This window comes from Numenius arquata, chromosome 1, assembly GCF_964106895.1.
Source record: "Numenius arquata chromosome 1, bNumArq3.hap1.1, whole genome shotgun sequence".
Taxonomy (NCBI): domain Eukaryota; kingdom Metazoa; phylum Chordata; class Aves; order Charadriiformes; family Scolopacidae; genus Numenius; species Numenius arquata.
The window spans coordinates 17,817,769-17,838,928 of record NC_133576.1 but is presented as its reverse complement, the minus strand read 5'-3'; the positions used below and the strand labels follow the sequence as shown (position 1 = coordinate 17,838,928).

Sequence of the window (21,160 nt, the reverse complement as noted above, 5' to 3'; positions counted from 1 at the left end):
AGGTTGTCCTGACAGACTGAGCTGATGGCACCTCTTCAGCTGAGTTCACCAAAGTAGCTCGTTACAGATTTTCATCCGTTCTCTCCGCTTGGGATTCCACAGGCGGAGGGCCCAGGCCACGGATTTCGTTGGCTGTTGCAGACTGCACTTTGCATTTGTAAAATTAAGTGGTCAGCCCATGAGAATCCTGCACTACTTTAATCCTCCAAAGGTAGTATTTAGTTCCTGCTCTGCTGCATGTTAAATGAGTATAGAGACGGGAGGGAAAGACAGGCGGAGTAGTTTAAAAAAATGTATAATAGTTTCTATGATTTAGAAGTTGGAGCTCAGTGATGGTCATCATGGATGCCAATTGTTGAGTATGTGGGAGGCATTAATCTAATGCAGGAGACTTGACTCAAATGGTAAATTGTTAAATTTTTTATATTTATTTTTCAACAAATAAATCTTCATTTCACCTTATGCTCTGTGGCTTGTTTCTTAAGAGTTCCAGTACAGTACGTGCACCAAAATGCAGGGAAAAGTACAGACTAAAAAATGCCTGCTGGAATACATAACGCCACGGAGTGGAATGGTGTGACCTGTCTTTTGAGGGAAAGATGCATCAGGGTTTGGCTTGATTTAACCATTAATTTTCCTCTATAAAACACACACCTAGCTCATGCCAGAGAAGCCAAAACAACATTTTAAAAAAAAAAAAAAAAAAAAGTCAAGAGAGCAGCTGAGGGAAGAGTAGGATGGCTGAACATGAATAAAATGGTAAGGTGGTTTTGGGGGAAAGTGGTGGTTAACTAGAGCAAGACAAAAACCTTCTCTCCCTCCTCCCATTTTTGTATTTTGAAATCTCTTTCAGTCTTATTACTTTATCATCTTTGCTGCTGCCTAGTGATAAAGGCTGGATAGTTACAATTGCTTCTTTTCTCATCCCTAGGAGGAAAAAAAAAAAAGCCATTTGCAAATTCTTATCTTTTAACATTCGAAGAAGCACCAAGGTGTCTTTCTTCTAAGAAAAAAAACCCAACAAAACCCTAAGCTGGTTCTAAGTATTTTAAAGGTGTTTTTAATCGTCAGTTTGTTAGCGTCTTCAGCATGAGCAATGAAGTAAGGAGTGTTCCCATGCAGCTGATGGAAGTTGGCCTTTGGTAGCGATAATGCATTTAAACGCTGAGCAATTCTAGTCCCTGTCTTGTGGAAGGCTGTGGGCAGAAAGACTTAGTGCAGCAAGTTTTCTAACTCTTTTGAGTGACTCCCCTCAGCCTTTTCAGGTGAAGACAGCCTGGCAGCAGAATTAAAGCCCATTCAGACATTATATTAAGGAAGCTGTACATAGAGCAAAGGTGTGATAATGTGAATTCCTTTAAAAAAACAGTAACCCGCAGCACCTCAGCAATAAACAGGAATTGCAATAAGGAGAATTTAATACACATATATTCCGCGCAAGACACGTGAACCAAAACTTGTTACAGATTTTTCTATAGTAGTAGTTTTGTCTGGCAGCTTCTTGCATTGTCCTCAAATAGTACAGAGCAGAATTTGGCCTGTTTTGCTTAGTGTGTTAAATTTTAAGATTGCCAAATTCAAAGTTGGGCATTCAAGGACCTTTGTTAAGGCACATACGACTAAGAAGGACGGAGATGGAAGACTCATGCTTCTAGATTACCCGATGATTCACTGAAAAATTCACAATACCAAAGCTGACTTCAGAGGATTTGCAGTGAGAAAAAGGTTCCCCTTTTTATGTTCTACAAAAAAGCCCCAAAAAGGCAACTATAACATTGTGATGCATAAAAAGCAATGTTAATTATTACTGTGTGGAACTGATTTCACCTTCATCTTTATCCCAGCTGTAAAATACTATAAAATACTAAAGTATGAGAGGAGATAGATAGAAAAGTTGTAGTTGAATCAATTTTAGAATTACACCACCAAGTTGGATTTTTTTTGGTTGGTGGTTTTATGTTTTGGTTTTTTTTTTTTTTTTTTAAATTAACTGTCACATTTTAGCAGTACATTGTGGAGCAACTAGTGAGGGAGCCCTTCCGAAGATGAAAGCAGCAGCCATTGTGTCAATTCAACCTTCTTTAGTCACCCAGCTTCACTTTTTCATCTCTATGCCATAGAGATCACAACGCTTCTGGCTTAAAATAGGAATTTGTTGACGTATTTCTGCAAGTTTCTTCAGATCTGCAGAGGGGGGAGAAAGAGCTTTTAGAACAGCAGTCAAAAAGGAAAGCTTCTGACTTGCTCTGAAGTACGGCAGGGAAAAGAGCAGCTTTCACGGAGAATGGGCCTGTACAGCACTGTAACTGGGCAGCCAGGGCTGAAGGAAGCCTCATCTTTGCTCTTTCCTAAGGTGTCAGCTTTTTCATAAGTAAGGAAACTGGAAGAGCGTAGTCAAGTGCTGCTTGTTCTTGCTTTAATCTAGCAAAGGTGGAGAAGGGATGGGAACACTGCATCATCTGTAATTGCACATGCAAGCCCACAGAGTTTAACTGCCTCCTTAGTCTCGTGATCTCTACTCAAGAAAGCAAGCAGGGGAAAAAAACCCAACTTTACCCTTACCTATATCTGTGTATACAACTGTTTCCTCAGCCCCAGCTTTGGCTATGACTTCACCCCTGCGAAATTAAGCACATTTGTTCACAGCATTAACACAGAAGTCTCAAGGCATCAGTCCAGTTGCTGCTGTTTGTACAAGCGGGGGTTCCTACCCTTGATGTCTACAGCTGTAAAGACAGGGCAGTCCTAAAATAGCATCATAATTCATAACTCTGGCATGACAGCAATGGCTTCCAGGCTTTATATGTGGCACGCTTTATATATGACATATACATATTTAACATAAGGAAGATCAAGAATCATGATAAGAGCAACTATGAGAACTGGTGCATGGGAGCATGCAATATACCTCAGGGGGGGAAAAACCAGCATCAGCAGGGACAGCCATACATGGCAAAGACTAACACTTTCTCCTTTCAGATCCTACTGGCTTTTAATGGGAGTATACTTTTACACTGCATGAGCTACTGAACATTATCATGTCTCCCACTAGGTCACTGCTTTCATCATATAAAGTTAAAAGCTCAAGACATGGATAAAGCTTTTCTTACTCTGCAATCATCTGGAAGAGAACTATCAGTGGGTTTATTTGAAAGAAAAATAACTGACAGAAGCTTTGGTCACTTTTACCTCCTGTGCACCTGTGTGACTTCTGCTTAGGTCAGAATATGTCTCTTATTTAGCTGAAGACATTCTTGTTCCTTCTTATGTCAAAGCAGTGTTGTTTTTTAACCAAATGAAATAGTTTTCTGTAAGCTGTTTAAGATGGTTCAGTTCAGCACAGAGAATTACCACAATGCATAGTATATAATGGACTGAACTCAAGGGACACGTTGAAAGGATCAGCAGCTTAACTAATGCTGAATATTAGGGCTAAGAAGCTTCTTCACTACCAAAAAGAATACATACTATTAAACTAGTAGTTTCTCTCCTGTTTTTCAGTCAGGCAGTTTTAAAGGATGAGTTTGAGAATGTAGGCTTAAGTCTCAGATGCTTTTTACTGAGAACTTGTGACATTTTTAAGAGTAGATGGAAATGTGGGACTGAAGTGTGACTGTCAAGTAAAACACATTTTTAACCAAGAAAAGGTGGGGTTGTGGTTTTGTTTTTTTTTGTGAACTCACCATGGATTTACTACAGTGCTGTGTCCCCAGGCAACATAGGATGCTTTTTCATCTCTAGCAGGAGATACAGTAGCTACGTAGACTTGATTATCGACAGCTCTGTGTTCAAAGAAAGATGGGGGGGGGGGAAAGTGAATAGAGTATTTTTTTTTATACCACCAATTAACTGAGCGGAAGAGAAAGAATTCACTCTGAAGGGCAAGCTGTATATCCTCCCAAGGACTAGCTGAAATTGTAAATGATATGAAGGTCAGAGAGAGCAGAGCCTAGAAAGAGAAGCCTCCAGCACCTGCTCCAGGAGTTAGCGGGTAGAATGAATTACATGTTCATTCAGTATGTAGCTAAGTTGATTGAAGCTGACCAAATGAATAAATAACATTGCATTCCAGAACCTCAGGGATTATTTCTATCTGTAATTAGAGCAGTTCTCAAATGGTTATGGGCTCTTCTGTCTGGAAGTTTTTGTGTGAAGGGTGCTTCAGGGAAAAGGGTCCCTGAAAGGGTGCAACTGCTGAGGGGCTGGCAGGGGTGAAGGATAAGCTCTCCCTGCTTTTCTCCTTGACAACAAAATCAGCTTGGTGTCCCATGCAAGGCTTGAGGAATGGTGAAGCTCCAATAGCAGAGTGGCCCTGCAGCACCACTTCTGATGCACGTTGTCATTTGGAATACAAGAACGGCTCAGTTCTACATGCTAGAACTTCTTCTGGAACAGGAAAATAAGCTGTTGTTTTGTTCTTACCGTCCCCTTTGTAGCAGTTCCCAATGAGCTGGTCCCGTTGTCATGTTAAAAGCCCCTGGATATATCAGCAGCTGGCAACCTTTGTTAAAAGAAAATTAGAACCCAACCATCACTAAGGGGAAAGTTACCTTAGAGTGACCCTTCCCATTGAGGCTCAAGGTGAGGTTTTTTTCAGTGCTTCCCAACCTCTGCCCAAAATGGAACCAAATAGAGCCTGTCCATGCATGACACGGGTGATGACTTATGTCACCAAAGCCCTGTGATACATTACCAAGTGAGGGGATATACCCACCTCCATCACTCCATCAGCAAAGGTGTATCAGGAAACGATTGTTACTTTACTTAAGGAGAACAGACACTCATTTGAATAACAAAGTCCACAAGATGCATTTCATGTTGCTGGGCAAGGATACACGTGTGATCACACAGGTTCCCCAGTATGTACCACCCTGAAATGGCCCCGCATAGTTCAGGCCTTAGAGCTAACCACGCTCCATTAGGTGACCCAGCCTCACCTTTCTGTCCGTAGACTTGAGCCATCTCAGCAAATCTCATATCATAGCAGATGCCCAGGCCCACTTTACAGTATGCTGTTCTCAAAACACAAGAGACAACAGTCATATTGCTACCACAAGTACACACAAGCAATCACAAGCCTCCCTGTAGCCATCCTGCCAGCTGTTATTTTATGTGTCTCACAGTAACAAGAGGAGCTATATTTAAATGTGAATCCTTATCTGTAACAAGCATTGGCTATTTGTGGGGGAGAATTCATGCTCCACAATGAGAGGAAGACTGTGAGAAGCAGCCTTATCTACCCTTTAAAAGCAGCCATTTTCACAAAATCCTGTTACATCAGGTCTTTGTGTATTGTGTAGTGTATTCATCTCTGATCTAGCTGCAGGTTTTTCAGTTATTTTATTTTCAAGAAAAGAAAGCACTCACTGCTCTTCACAGACTAAAGAAACTGAAGTCACATACTTTCTTACAGCATGCACATCGTGAGGAGAAAAAAAGTGACCATGGGAGACAAGACTAGCGGGGGGTGAGGGGGGGGGGGGGGGGCGGTGAGGGGAGGAGGTGTCTTGCCTTTTCCTCTGATGTGGTTGGTCCAAGAATGTTGGAATGGGATTAACAGATATTTGTTGCCATTATTATCCTTACATGAAACAATGTTCCAGTGTAGCTGTTTGCCACATATATTTTTCCAAGCCATTTCTTTAAGAACCATTTAAAGATGTAACTGCTAAAAAAAATACAGTAACTTCTCTTTAACAAATCAATAAGATCGCTATTTATTAAGGCAAGTGCCACGATGTATGCTTCAACCCTTTCTACTCCTCTGTCCTTTTGCAGTCTCATTGCATTTTTAAAAGTTTCAGAAGTGACCTGGAACTAATTTAAAACTATATTTGCTATGGTTGTCAAATGCCTAATATAAATCTGATAGTCTAAAAATCCGTTGCTGGGGAGGAGGAGGGGAAAGAGAACTCCAGAATGACTGTAGTGTTACTGTGGTAGAACTCCTTAAAGAGATACTCACGAGTATCAAACACAGAGAAACTATTCCCTGGACTCAGTGTTTCAGACTCTTTGAACTGTATCTTCCCAGGAATATTAATGTCAAACAAATGAACCTGTAATTATAGTATGAATAATAACAATTAATAATGATTTATCTGCTAGTCTATTAGACATGTATTTCTTAGTTACTGTTATCTAGACCACTCTTTTGTCAGGATCCCAACTAAACGCTGCTTAAGATTGTGAGATCTCCTAAAGATAATTTAAAGCAGTTTTCCTCTTTACAGAAATATACACGTCTAACAGTTATTTGGGAAAAAAAAAAAAAAAAAAAAAAAAAGACTGGCCATTTTAAACAACACATATAATTCCTGTGACCCAAGTGATGCACATATCAAACATTTATATTGCTTACCAAATAGAATGCCCTGTCCTTCTCCCATGCAGTAATAGAGAGTAGTTAAAAATAGCTAAAAATATAATAATTAATTTGTAGTATGGCTCTATATGTTCTTCATGGAAAGAATCCCTGAAAAATAGCTAGATATCTTGATCTAACTAGTTAATTTGCAAAAGAAATTATATTTAATAGCAGCATTCTGCCATCTTACCTTTCTATGCTTTGCCAACATTGCACCATCAGGCCCAAAGACAGTACATGTATTATACAGCTTTCCACCATCCTCTTCTGGAATGGATCCTTTGTAAAGGTGAGAACAAAGATTTCCCCCACTGTGTTACATGGATTTTTGATCCAATGGCACTAATAGACATTGCCCATTTTTCCCTCAATGAGATGGCCACTAAGAGTAAACTACCTCCAATGAGATATATGCTGCACTCCCTTGCAACTTCTGAGAGCTTTTGTGTCGACTCCCCAGGGATCTTCTCTGCATACTCCTTAAAGTATTGGGTTCCATATGGAGAATTAAAGCATTCCTAGAATTCAGGAAAAAAAAAAAAATTATCTTAAAATCCAGTAACACCACTGCAAGGAGATGTACTCGACCTTTCAAACTCCTCTCTATTAATCAATGTTCTCATACAATCTTTAGTTACAGGAGTTTAGTTTACAGGAGCTCAATAAGCAAATCAGAAGATATCAAGAGACCAGAGAAACCTTAATTAGAGGCAATTAGAGAAAATGCAGTGGTTGCGTTGGTGTGAATGCATGCTAAACAGAACACGAGCTAGGAGTATCATGCAAACTGCAAGTAACAAGGCTAGCAAGTCTATCAGTCTAGACTTAGCAAGATCACAAGGGATGTTCTCATCAGAACAATGAACCAAGTTCTACCTAGTTCATTTGCTAGATATAGATCCTCCCAAAACTGTGAAATGTTCCTGTCATCCACAGCCCATGAACTTCTTGAAGTTGCGGATGCCCCATCCCTGGAAGTGTTCAAGACCAGGCTGGATGGGTCTTTGAGCAACCTGGTCTAGTGGGAGGTGTCCCTGCCCATGGCAGGGGGGTTGGAACTCGATGATCTTCAAGGTCCCTTCCAACTCTAACCATTCTATGATTCTTCCCTTTTAAAAGGACATTTACAAAACCATGCATTTCTCAAAATTATTTATTCTTTTGCTAAAACAATCCTTTGAACACTATTTCCTCACAACTGAACAATGTCTTCTGCCCTAGGCTCTAGTTAAAGATTTGCTGTCCCTCAGAACCAGGCATGTAATCTTTAGACAGTAAGATTAACAGAGCAGTTTATATGCTTAAACTAGGTGGCTAGTGGTATTTGAGATGCCCAAGATACCCGGAACTTTTGCTCTGCATTATATTTGCCAGCTCTGTCAGGATGTGAGACATCCTCCCAACACTTTCTTGTCCTCTAAAGGAGTGCAGCTGAAGGCCACAGATAGGCTATCAAAGAGTACCAGCACCTACTCTTCAGCAAGCGATTCCAAGATGCTCAAGCATCTGCCTCGATTTTTACCTTTGCTCACTGGAAGTTGTAACAAGATCCCCCAAAGGAAAACAAAAAACAAAAAACAAACCAACAAAAACCAAAAAGCCACAAAAATCAAGCTCTGAATAGCACAATAAACATTTATGCCTTAACCGCTCAAGCAAATTTCTTAACAACTGCAGTAGATTCTACTGAAATGGAATAAATGAACCAAAACCGGATAGATGTTTTTGCCCCATATGCAGACACTGTGCCAGCGGGTGTCAGCTAACCCACAGCAGAATTCATAGATGGAATAGGCAGGAAGAGAAGTTTCTGCAGGCTGTCAAATGAGCTTCCCAGGCTTTTGAAAGCTGGACTGAACTTCCAAGGAAATGAAAGCAATGCCAGCTGCCACCACCTTCATCTTGCCACTTGTAGTGCTCATGGTACTGAAACCATGGGCTCAAGAGAAGAGGCAGAGCTCTGTGAAAGCTTGCGGTAGCAGTGCATGCGGCTATTCATAAGTTGACGCTGGAACAAAACTGCAGCCTGTCTGCACAGATCACCTAGCCCTATGCTCTCCAAATTGGTAAGAATACAGCGACAGGTCTTTGAATTGCTTTCTATCAAGTTTTATATTCAAATGGATTCTGTTTTTATTTTTTATCCATAAACATTACAAACTGTTTTTCTCTCACAAAATTTTCCTGGTTCAGAAATGAAAAAAGTTGAACGTATCAAGGCTAACATGTCACAGGAAAACTGCTCTATGCCTCTGCAGAGGTGTAGATTATATAATCAGTGCAAGTTACTACTTTATGTAGTGTGAATTTAAAAAAAAAAAAGAAGTGGAAGGAAGAGAATATTTTTATGCCCATGTCCCAATGCCAGTACAAAATTTACCTCCCAAAAGTCCGTGAAAAACCTTGCCCTTGTTTGACAAGTTCTACTCTAAAACCTTAAACTATCATTGGCAAAGTATCTCAACTAAATAGGTCTGGAAAACTCAATGTTTGTACGCATGATGCAACTAGCAAATAATAGGTAATCTCAGTGTAGGAGGCCCAGACAGAATACTCAAAGGTCACATTTGCAACACAAGAGCTGTTCTTAGTACAGAGGAGCTGGGAAGGTTGCTTAATACTTCACCTGTGACAGCAGGAGGGAAAACATTCTGTGTGTAAAACATTCATACCAAAAGTTCACCCAGAGAACTTTGCACTCACAAGTCAGAAACCGCAGGGCACAAGGGTAGCACACGTACCCCCAGGAAGAGAGGAAAAAAAGCTCAAAGCTGCACTGGGAAGGTCACCTTGTTACCAGCACACTCATCTGTATGAAAATTCAGCAAGGTAATCAAGGCTGAAGTCGAAAAAGTAAATCAGAAATGGTCAGTAATTCTAAGTGGCTACTTATGTTGCCACGCAAGGAAGTCACAACAGAAGTATGTTTTATAACATAATTCAGCCACAAATGACCTGCTGAAACTGTCTTAAATCCATTTTGTTTCTCATGTACTATCTCATCTGGAATGATTATAGCAAAGAGTGGCGATATGCCTGTTTTCTTTCATCTTCATATCAACATTCTTAAGCTGAAAAATCACCTTTTTCCTACATTTCTAGCACAGAAGGCTTCTGCAGTATCACTTTTGTGAATTCAGAACTTACCAGTGATGGAACTGTCTGGGATTTAAACCAGCAAGAACTTTACCAGAATCTTATACCACAGAAAAGACAACGTGCTTTTTTTTCATTTTTCCTTCTTGTTTTCCTTTCTCTTAAGTGTGGTGCTAGACAGAACCCCTATTTGGTTGGGTTTTTTTCCTATTTTGAAGCCTCATACAGCATCTAAGCTATCCAGAGAGAAATAGTAATATATAATGCATTAGTAACACTAGAAAGAGGTTTCCAAGGGTTTGAGATATAGGTGCTAAGTAGACCATGATCTTTACTCACAGGTAGAGCCACTACTTTTGCTCCTTTAGCTGATGCTTCTCTCACCAGTCCACAGGCTCGTTGAAGGTTATCTGATTTAACAGCAGATACATGAAGCTGAATAAGAGCCAGGCGGAAGTCTAATGGCAGAAAAGAGAACATTACTCAGCAGAATTCCCTGAGGAAACACTCTTCAAAATCTGAATTATTCTGTTAAATGCTCCTTAGTGAAATTTGCTTATATATCAACATATACGCAACCCCCTTCCAACTCATTTCGTGGTCTGTCTATGACTCTGGAAACTGTTTAACACAGGGAGAACATTAAAACCTAGGCTTGCTAATGGTAACCATACATTGCCATCACTCTGCTCAGGTCACAGAGTTCACACGCTAGTAACACTCAGCCTAGGCAGTAACCAGCCCAAGTTCTAATGTAATATACTGTGTGACAGAAAGGGAGACCACTAATCACCTAGACCTGCTTCTTTCTTCCCAGTTTGCTACACACTTTGTGAGCCTATCTTTTTGTTGCGCCCATTGCCTGATGGCCACTGCATGTCCTAAAACACCACTAGTAAACTAAAGGGTTGGATAATACCAAAATATAGGAATAGTTTCCTTTTATCCCTCAGATCACACCTGGCCTGGGAAATGGATCTAAAAACTAATAAAGGTAACACCTTTCCTGATCATTTTTTAAGCATATGGTTTCTAGCCAGGAGACAATTGCAAGTGTTATCAACATTGTCCCTCAGATGGTCAAAGAATACTACAGGATAAAGAAAAAGCTGCAGGCAACACAGCCTCAGTGGTCAGGGAAAGAGAAGAACTGATTCAAACGAAGATGAGATCGGGTCAGGAACAGTCAGGCAGAATATCTTTCTTCCTACTTTAGTTCTCACTTCAGTAGCTAAGCAGCTAGTTTCTAGAGGTTAAGCAAATGATGCAGTACTCACTTTGCCACTCTTCATGTGAGAGACTCTTAATATTTGGTTTATTGAGTAAACCAAGCTTCACTGAGATTTTGCAAAGATGCAACCATAGTTAGGTTCCAGATCCACCTAGATAACCATACTAGGAATCTGTCTTAAAACTTTCCCACATTTGTAGAATATGTTTTAGCTCAGAGAAATCGGACACTTAGACATTTACATTTCCGCATAAATCCACTTTTGCAATAAAACCAAAAGAGCATCTACTAGGAAAAACTTTAACTAACTTCCCTCCCATAATGTTTAACGCACCAGGAAACCATTAATCTTATTTTCCATATGCCACAGGTTTGGAGTGTGTTTAAAGGCAAAACTAAAGCTCAGTCACACCAGAATAAATGCGCTTGTGTTCACAGTTTTGTTCAGAAACATTGAGATGCAGAACTAACAGAAATACAGAGAAATATGCAACAGTGCTGTAGAGTCCCAAGATCTCTTCTTCCAGCCTTGCTAAGCTGCCTCAAAAATTTCTTTAAAAGCAATTCTTAGGATAAGCCTATAACAATGCAAACCACACCCAGGCAAAGGTGTATCAGAGTAAAATAACGGTTCGTGGTTTTATCACTGCAAAGCTTGGGTTTTTTTGGAAAACATCCGAAGCTAAGCAAGTCTTGTTTGCTCAGCTCAATCTTCTTGACAAGCCGAACATTTGCAGCGGTAGAGAGATGCACGGCAAAGGGTTTCTGTCAGTCTGTGGGAAAGCGGGAGTGCCCAGGGCAGCTCCCTCTAGTACCTGCGTTATTTCACACTCCTCCGAAGGCTCGGAGACAGCACCCGGGATCGAGGCCTTTCCAGTCCCTAATAGGACTGGGGACCCCCAGGGGGCACTGGCCGGGACAGCAACCAACCCACGGCCCGTCCCGACGGTCGGGTAAGAGTGCAAGGCCCCAGTGGGGACGAGGAGGGGCCGGCAGCGGCTGAGGGGGAGGGCGGTGACTCCGCGGAGAGCCCCGGGGCGAACGAGAAAGCTTTTCCTGAGGCCCCGGAGCGGGAGGCCGGAGCTCCGCTGGAGGGGGAGGTTCAACCCCATGTCCGCCCTTTTCCCTGCGTCCCCGGGGAAGGGAGGGAGTGCGAGGAGGAGGAGGATAATGAGGAGGAGGAGGGGTACGAGAGGAAGTAACCGTTCGAAGTAACCGTTGCTCCGCCCGCGCCGCCACTCACTGGCCATGGCTCCGCGCGCCGCCTGCATCCCCGCGCGGACCCGGCTCCGCCCTTATAGGGCCGGGGCGGCCCGCCCGGGCGCATGCGTGCGGGCCCCGCGGCGGGGGCTGCTGGGAAATGTAGTCCCGGCCCCCGCTTCAGGCGTGCGCGCCACGCGTCCAAAACCCGCGGCAGAGGCGGCGGGAACGGGGAGCGCCTTTCCGGCAGCGGTTGTTTAAAAGCAGCTCATATACTGCTCTTAACAAAGCCTGGCTGATTCCTCCATCCGATTTCGGGATCAACTTCCCTAGGTCCAGACTGCTGCTGAGCCTCTCCCCCTGCCGAGGCAGGGAGCCAGGAGTGTACCTTCGGCGCCAATTCAGCACCCGGACCCCGCATCTCACCTCTCGGTGCTCCACAGAGTCGATGTGCCTATAGACACCTATAGGTGTCGATTGACATCCTATCCTCCCAGCCCCATCCAATCCCTCTAGCGGCCTTGTATTTCTTAAGGGCTCATCCCAAGAGATCCCTACCTGTTTATAAGGCCACTCCTGCATCTGGGACATCCCCATCTTCCTTTATAAGAATGCCATGTCCTGAGGTACAAACCAATATGCTAACTGCCATGCTGGTTTCGTTACCTGCTCCCCTCTACTCAACACAGAACATCGTTGCCTCATCTGTATGTTTTACAATCGTGGGCTTTATAAAAGCACGCTTGTAGAATTGTAGATTCACATCTGGAGGAGGGCCACGAAGATGACCAGAGGCTGGAGCACCTCTCCTGTGAGGACAGCCTGAGAGAGCTGGGGTTGTTCAGCCAGGAAGAGAGAAGGCTCCAGGGAGACCTTATAGCAGCCTTCCAGTAACTTAAAGGGCGCTTATACGCAACAAGATGGGGACAAACATTTTAGCAGGGCCTGTTGCAATAGGACAAGGGGTAATGGCTTTAAACTAAAAAAGGGTAGATTTAGACTAGATATAAGGGAGACATTTTTTACAATAAGGGTGGTGAAACACTGGCACAGGTTGCCCAGAGGAGTGGTAGATGTCCCATCCCTGGAAACATTCAAGATCAGGTTGAATGGGGCTCTGAGCAACCTGATCTTGTTGAAGATGTCCCTGCTCATCATGGGGGGTGTGTGTGTGTGTTGGACTAGATGACCTTTAAAGGTCCCTTACAAAGCAAACTATTCTATGATTCTCTGTTGTGTAGAGCCAGTATGCCTCATGCAAGAGTTATCTCAAGTTGAAAGCACATGTCAGCAGAAAGGTCAAAGGTAAAACAGGTATTCCAGGGTGATCAATCTCTTACATGTGTCACTTTCAGGAAACGTGCTGAAATATAAAGGACAGGAAGTTCATAACCACCATGAACAGCACAACCACTACAACTTGCAGCAGTTACAAACCTTCCTTCAAGAGAAAAACTGTTTCATCTGCCTCTTGGAGCAGTAAAGGGAACACCTCATCCCAAATTGACCAAGACAAAGGACAGCAGAATTACCAACAGTGGACAACTACAGAGGAGGGGATGAGGCAGCTCTTTGGCAGGCCTCCCTCCCTTCTACACCTGCCCATGTTAGTAGGAACAGCATATATAATTTTTTTTTTTTTTTTTTTTTAAACAGCACACCTCACAGGTCTCCAGGTGCAAAGAACGGCTGTCTCCTGAGTTCACATGACGTTTGGGGCAGAACACAAAACAAGAAAGCAGTGAAGCAGTATCATCCCTTCAAGGCAAAAAGCACAGGCTAAAAATTCAGTTTCCCATGGTTCAGAGAGATACAGTGTATTTCAGATATTTTTGTTGTGAAACTCGAGAAAGCACCAAATACACCCAAAAGAACAAGTTATGCACTATAACCTCCCTTGCTTCCCAAAAAGGGGAAACTTTTCAGCCGTTCAGTAGACTATGGCTAAGCTGAAAAAGGTTATTTGACAGTATCAGAAGTTTTGAAACTTCAGCTGAAATGCAGTTGGAAGGAAAAGCTACAAACACTGCTGAGACCCAGGTGTATGGCCTAACAGGAACTAAACCGAAAGAACAGCAAATAATCTTTACCTTTAAAGGTAAGAGCTTCCATTTGGCAGGAAAGCTTACTCTGAGCAGAGTGTTTCTTTCCTGCCTACAGACCTCATTTCTATCACCAAAATAAATAAAAATAAAAATCCAGTGACATAGCAGCCATCATCTTATATTCAACAATACAGACAGCAGTGCATACAATCAAACCCAAGAGCCCGCAAACCTCTGGCAAATAATGAAAAAAACAAAATTACTTTGAAGATGAAGGGGACAGAAGTAGCATGCTGACTATTTTGATTTTTCTTTTCAAAAGTGTCACTCCAGTACTGTAATTGGAATTCTGCTTAGCAATACAAATGTCGTAACTAACACAGTAGACATACCTTTAAATTGTGGGTAGAGATGCATAAAACACCATTGAAATTATTCATAGTTTGGACTGAGCTTTGTAAGGAGTCTGATGATAACTTGCACATTGCCTTAAAAATCACACATAATTAGCCTCTTAATGGCTTGGATTATATATTTCTACACAGAAGAAATTTAAGAACTGACTTACCATAGCTTTACCTAGTATAGATCTAAAAGCTATTTGTTGTCTTCATAGAGAAGCATACGCATTACCCACTTTCCACATTTAATACCCAAATACACCCGTGTAACAACTGAGTGTACTTTTCAAAACTCCCCATGCTCCAATGAATAGGAGAGATGAGTTGTATCATTTTGCCAGCATTTTCATAATATAAAAATACGATGCTGAGAAGTCTGGAATTTATGCAGAGATCCTGTCTATACTTTCACCATTTGATAACTCATTTTGACCTTTCTAGGAATGCTTACTATGGCTTGCTCAAAACTGCTTAATGAAATTAATCTAAATTCCAAAATACTTACATTAAGATGTCAGTGACAGTAGCTCTCTGTGATCCATAATCAGCTTCTTGCACTCCAAAGATCAAATCCACTTTCATTTACAAAATACCTTTAGGAAAAACTGTTAATTGATTCAGAAAATTCACACAGTATGTAACTAAATGCTTTCTGACAGAACAAGTTATGTTCAAATTGTACTGGTTTATTTACAACTGTAGTTTATAAACAGTAACACAAACATCTTTACATGAAAAAAATCTCATTGCTGAAGTAGGCACAGAGTCAGAGACTCTTCAGGATATTTTCAGAAGGGAGTAGGAAGAGGAAAATGTAATACAACAGCTGCTGGGCAAAACTAAATACATGAGTGTTGGCCCAGGTGCAATTTCATGCAAATATCTTCAACAGTTCAAGTTCTATTGGTGTTTACTCAGATACTAAGAAGAAAAAAAAAAAGGAATTAGTTCCAGAAATAAGGTGCCCTAGCTTGATTCCTAGTAAAATAACTTAGAATACCTGTTTTTATAAAGGTCAGTTTAATTTATTTTACCTCCTGATGAGTCATCAATTCACAGGTTTTGATTCAAATACTCAGAAGACTTCATGCAGCAAAGCTAATCCCTGGCATCTTTATTGCAGAGTTTTTGGTAATTTCCACATCAGTCTATGAAGATGCTATGCCTTGGCCATAAGGACATTCCTGTACAGAGTTTTTTAACATGAGAACCGTTCTTGGAACAAATGGAAAGCTGCTGATAAACAATCACATAGCTGCCATCTCTCCAACATTAGCTAATTTAGAATGTGTTAGTTAAAATAATATAAGCAAATCCTTAAATCAATGAAGGCAACAGGTAATTAATACATTTATCACAAGTATACAGCACTTGGATATCTTCATTTTATTTTTATGCATTAATTTTCTTGCTGAACACAGCTTCAATCAGCACATACTTCTGTGCTGAAGGTTGTTAAAGGTTTTCTTTTTGTTTTTAAGGAGCAAGGTAAGTTGTTTTCAACTATGATATTCTGTCATGAAGCATTAGCTTCAATTTCAATGCACACACTCATCCTTACAAGAAAAACAGCTTCATCCTGTGAAATGTACAATCTTGTGTAATTAAAAAATCACAACCCTGTAGTAAAAGCTTATTGTTCACAGTGGTATTTAAAAATTCCCTTGCCACCAATTCCAATTATTTAACCTAGTAGCAGATAAGACTTTTTAAAAAGTTAATTTTACAAATTGCTTGCATTTTTTCCATTTATCAGCAGCCCAAGCTGGACTTAACCATTTTTAATGAGAAGGAACCAGTACTTCGAAGATTTTTATCTGCTCTGCACATAAACCCAAGTTTTTAATCAGTCCTTGATATTACCGACTATGCAAAAATCAAATTTATAGACTATAGGCAGTGGAGACATTTTATTTTCGAGGGTCAGTAATTTAAAAACCCATTCTGTTTTCAACTGCTTTTCTGTGTCCGGCAGTGCTTCATTTCTTTAACACACTTAATGTGAACCCAGATGACCCACGATAAGGCTGCATTAAAAATGAAACAAACTGACCTTTATAATAAACATTTCAAAACAAAGAACAAACAAAAAACAATAAAAAAAATTAAAAATCCTGTTCAGAAACTGATAATAATTTACCCTATCTTAAGCCTGCTACTCAGGCACTCCCATCAGCAAACAGAAAAATTCTCTTAAGTTAGTATTCAGTTGGGAAACAGTCAGCTTGTGTCCACATACAGTATCTTGGTTGCTTCTTCTTTATAAATTGTTCTCTACAAAGTCTTTAGTTATTAACTCTCCAAGGCATCCAATACTTTCATGATCTGTTGTTTTATGGCTTTGGTAGCGTCACCTGCATTTGGAATCAAATACCTTAAAAAAGATTAGAAAAAGCCATCATTAATTCACCATAAAATTTTTTGAGTATCAATGCCACAATTCTTGTTTTAATTTTTCCTCTGGCACAAACTAGAAGGAATGAGAAAGGGAATATATTAAAATGAAAAACTACAGAGAAAATAACATTAATTTCCTGTTTATACTATGAAGCACTTTCCACTTGTCAACTTAGAACTGTTGAGGACTATTTCACTGACCATCCTGGAAGGAAAAGTTATTCATTAATTCACAATGGTATAGATCAGGCAGTTCAAGATCTCTAGACATAGCACTGTATGACTGAAGCATGGCAGTCCTCATTTGTGGGCTGTTTTTTTGGTTTTGTTTTTTTTTTGTTTGTTTGTTTGTTTTTGTTTTTTTTTTAATTCCCACAGATAGCTCTAGATCATTTATTTATGATCATTTTTCTTCCGGATTTGCTCCAGTCAACAAGGTACTGATGAAGTAATTTAACAAGCGGCAAAGTTCTCTGCAACATTTTAATTTATCTTTGTCTGACCTACTACCAAACTAATTTAATTCTAAGTAGCCAAAAGACATAGAACAACTTCCCTATTTAGCTAGGAAACTCATCTCCCACCTTTTGTGGAAACAAAGCACCCACTGTACACCGTTCTCCCCAAGCAAGAAGATGAGAAAACGTTCAACTGATGTCAGCAACTTTGTTAAAACAGTGCCAAGAAACAACAGACTACACCAGTGGAAAAAAGCCCAATACACTCATCCCTCTGACTTCCCCCCAGTCTTAAGCACACAAATGCTGAGCATGGCAATACCTAACTTTCAGGAACCAGGTTTTAGGGGTTCAGAGTTTTGAGGTTAGGCTTCTGGACTCCTCGTATAATGCATAGGAAGAGTTAGAAGTCTCAAAAAAGGTATCACAGAAGAAAGATCACTCTCTTAAATCCCACTCTTCACAAATCCATACTTTAGGCTGCAAATAGCTGTCCACTTAATTTTCATTTAAGACACATTACAGAAAAAAAAACACTCGCACACATCCCATCCCCAACAACTGTCGTTGCAGACCATGGAGTTCCTCTCTGCTGGGTCTTGTAAACTCTCCTCATTCTGCTGGCAGATCTTTTGTCTAGTTCACATCTGAATTATCTATACCTAAATAAAAAACATTACTTTTGAACTCAGTTCTGGGAACCTCAGCATGCCCCTGATTTCCAGTTGACAGCATTCTGTATATCAATACTACTTACAGCTCTGCTATTGAGATGGCTTACCTTTCAACTGCCAAAATTTCTATGCCTGAAGTATTGCTATTTCCATATTTAAAGGTGATCAGTTCCGGGTGTTTCTTCTTGGATGTGATTTTGACTACAGAGTTGAGTGCCTGTCGAGACTGTATGTAAGCCAGTCCCTTTCGTGATGGAATCTCTCTCAAACAGTACATATGAGTTGCTGTTACTAGGAGATGACTTGAAGGAAAAGAAAAATACAAATTAAATTTGCTAATGAACTACATACCAGCTGTTTAGAAAACTAAATTCTACAAATAAGCTGCATGGAGAGAGCTAGATAAAACAGTTCCCGAATCTAAGAACCACTTTTAATACTTTTAAAATCTGTAATTTAGAAAGGTCTACAAAATACTTCATATTTTCCTTCAGCGCTGTATCACAGACATTTCTGAAAACAAGCATGGCATCCTCAACAGCATACAAAACCAGAGCGAGCAGTTAACATCACCACCTCAACGCAACAGCCATGAGTGTTATCAACAAAGATCGCAACTACCAGTAATGTGTCAGGCCACACACAGAGTAGGGAAAATACCTCCAGACTCTCTTTCATCTTTCAATCATACCCCAATCCCATCCCCTCCATCTAGAGAGCAGCAACTCCACATGCGGAACACCAGACCTAAGTTAAAAGGACGTGCTGGCACTCCATGATTGTCAATCAATGTACAAGCACTAACATGGAGATGCTGACCTGCTAGCTCAGACCCACTTTTGCTTTCTTCATGGAAGGAATGCATGCTCAAATAGTGGTGGGAACACACTAGTTAAGTTCCAACTCCATTTGAGGAATCATACTATGACAGCTGACTAGTCATACACCAAATCAAATAAATCTAATGGGAAAATAAAATTAATAATTAAAGACAAGAACAGACCACAACGCAAGAGAAAGCCCATCAAAATTTTCTGCTACCCAAATTCAACAGGATTTGTACTCTTTGGGGAAGACAAAATACAGCAAGCATCATGGTCTGCTCTTGCAGCATTAACAAGGTCACTGAATCTTAGGGGCAAGATGGGTGCATAGTGCAAGGCACAGAGACAAGTAGACAAGAAAAAAACAGAACCACAGATACTTTGGTCTCCCTGGTCTTGAAAAATAAGCCTATGAATACTGAGAATTTTCTTACTATCTTTGTATTGCAAAGCAAAACTTCGTACAAGGTTTTGTTACATAATTAACATTCTATAACACTGCAAATAAAAGCATGCAAATATAATGGTAACATTTTGTTCGAGGTTGTTTTACACCTTCATTTCCTAGTTTAATATCAAGAATAACTTAACTTAAATGCCCAATATTTTTTTTTTAAACGTGTATCAAGACAGACATTTTCATGAAGCTTAGGACTAACTCCAGTACCTGGGAAACATATGTCCATTTTCTTTTACTTCATTACAAGGGAAGTTATACTTCACATCAGGTTTATTTATCCATGTTTGGATGTTGACGACCTCTTTTCGATCATCATCTGACATCGAGGAGCTATCAATTTCATCTGTTTTGGAGGGAAGGGGTAAAAAATAAAATAAAATTGAAAAAAAAAAAAGATTTTCACAAGATATCAGGCAACTTTTCAACTCACTTAAACCCAGAGTAGCTACACTAGTTTAAACCAAGGTCCACCTAGCCATAAACAACTGTTCAGAGGAAAGAATGAAAAAAAAGCCATGCATTCTGGTATTTCTCTTTTAATTCTCTCTCAGCAGACAACTATTTTCAGTTCAGGGGATTTATTAGACTGGTCTGATTTGTCCATTCAGCAAAGTTTAACAGATCTCTTTTACATGGACTTGTCCAGACTTTCCTTGAAGCCCTGTAAACTTTGTGCACCTACACCACCAATATCTGTTGGCAAGGAGTATCAAAACTATGTTAACTACATTCCAGGAAAGCCTCCTCTTGTGACTTCTAGTTTCTTGTACAAGAGGAAACAAACACCTGCTGATCCATTTCCAGGCCAGGCATTATTTTTGCGGGCCACTTTTCCTAACTTAAATTGTTTATTTCACCTAACAGAAGTTCTAATATTCAGTTCTGCCTGTTGTGAAAGTAATTTCACATCTTTCCTCACCCTTCTTATACCTCTTTGAACCTTCTTGTATTCAAACATACCGTTTCTGAGGTAGAGGATCAAGACACACAATATTCAATGTGTGGGTGAACCATAGCTTTATACAGTGACATAATAACCTCTGTTTTACTCTCTGTTCTCTTCCTTGTAATTCCTAGCATTATGATTTGCTTTTCTTACTGCTAAAGAACACTGACTTATTATAAACCTACTGCTTCTGGACACAGCCAAACCAGTCTATCATTTTGTATCTGAAGCTAGAACTGTTTGGTTTCTTTCACATCTTTCTTGCCTTGCATTAATTCACACTGAATCTCACATGCCATTTTATTGCTCACTCAGACTAGCAAAAGACTCCTTTAACTCTTCAGTCTGTCCTTAATACCTTGAATAACCTGGGATTGTTAGCAAAAAATTTTTATCTTCAGGTTCACCTCCTTTGTTAAGGACATTTAAGAACCCACTCAAAACCAAAGTTTTCAGCACAGACCTCTGGGAAACACCTGAAACTCCTGCAAGCATTATCACTTAGTTGCAAAATACCATTTTTATGTCTAAATATGGTGATTATGTTTACATAGTAATTTTGATGCTAAATTAGAAGAATATAAGTAATTTAGTTATCTAAAACAATGAACTATATTAAATCCATGGAAATTACTACCAGAAACGACTTCAAAGGATACCTCTTTAAAGCATCTTTTTCTAAGCCAGTTTCTAAACTTTGTTAAACTATTTCAAAGCAATGCAGAGTTATAGCCACACTTTTGAAAAGGTTTTAACTGAAAAACTACATTATGAAATTTAAAGAAGTGGAACAAAATCTATCCTCATTTCATGGAAACACAGAATGGTTGAGGATAGAAGGGACCTCTGGAGGTCATCTGGTCCAATGCTCCTACTCAAGCAAGGCCACCTAGAGCAGGTTGCAATTATTACAGCTGATTGCATTTATTTACTACAAAAACCCCACTAAAACTTCACAAAAACAACTATACAGAAAGAGGTTCACTTCTTGCATTCTTCTGTACCAAAATAAGGTATTTCACTTCATATGTGTTGGCTTTGCCTATTCAAATCATTGCAGT

The 21,160-nt window shown here is 40.2% G+C and overlaps 2 protein-coding genes across 4 annotated transcripts in view; both read right to left on the bottom strand.

Annotated features, from left to right (window-relative positions):
- Positions 1 to 435: 435 nt before the first annotated feature.
- NIT2 (nitrilase family member 2) lies at positions 436 to 11,983 on the bottom strand. The gene is made up of 10 exons (XM_074156182.1): positions 11,938 to 11,983; positions 9,803 to 9,921; positions 6,765 to 6,885; positions 6,558 to 6,646; positions 5,966 to 6,059; positions 4,938 to 5,012; positions 4,423 to 4,501; positions 3,684 to 3,782; positions 2,563 to 2,618; positions 436 to 2,184 (listed from the first exon to the last, which is right to left on the bottom strand). Exons 1-10 carry the CDS (start codon positions 11,963 to 11,965, stop codon positions 2,096 to 2,098), a joined length of 849 nt encoding a protein of 282 aa, XP_074012283.1. The 5' UTR covers positions 11,966 to 11,983; the 3' UTR covers positions 436 to 2,095.
- A 3,024-nt stretch (positions 11,984 to 15,007) lies between these two features.
- Positions 15,008 to 21,160, bottom strand: part of TBC1D23 (TBC1 domain family member 23) — a 36,849-nt gene continuing 30,696 nt past the window's right edge. For 2 of the 3 annotated variants that reach the window (XM_074145168.1, XM_074145176.1), the window contains 3 exons: positions 19,361 to 19,496; positions 17,977 to 18,171; positions 15,825 to 16,714 (listed from right to left, as the gene is read on the bottom strand). In XM_074145168.1, the coding sequence (XP_074001269.1) occupies positions 16,633 to 16,714; positions 17,977 to 18,171; positions 19,361 to 19,496 (413 nt within the window). In that variant the 3' untranslated portion in view covers positions 15,825 to 16,632. Of the gene's footprint in view, positions 16,715 to 17,976; positions 18,172 to 19,360; positions 19,497 to 21,160 lie in introns of all 3 variants that reach the window. The other variant, XM_074145185.1, reaches the window with a different exon arrangement.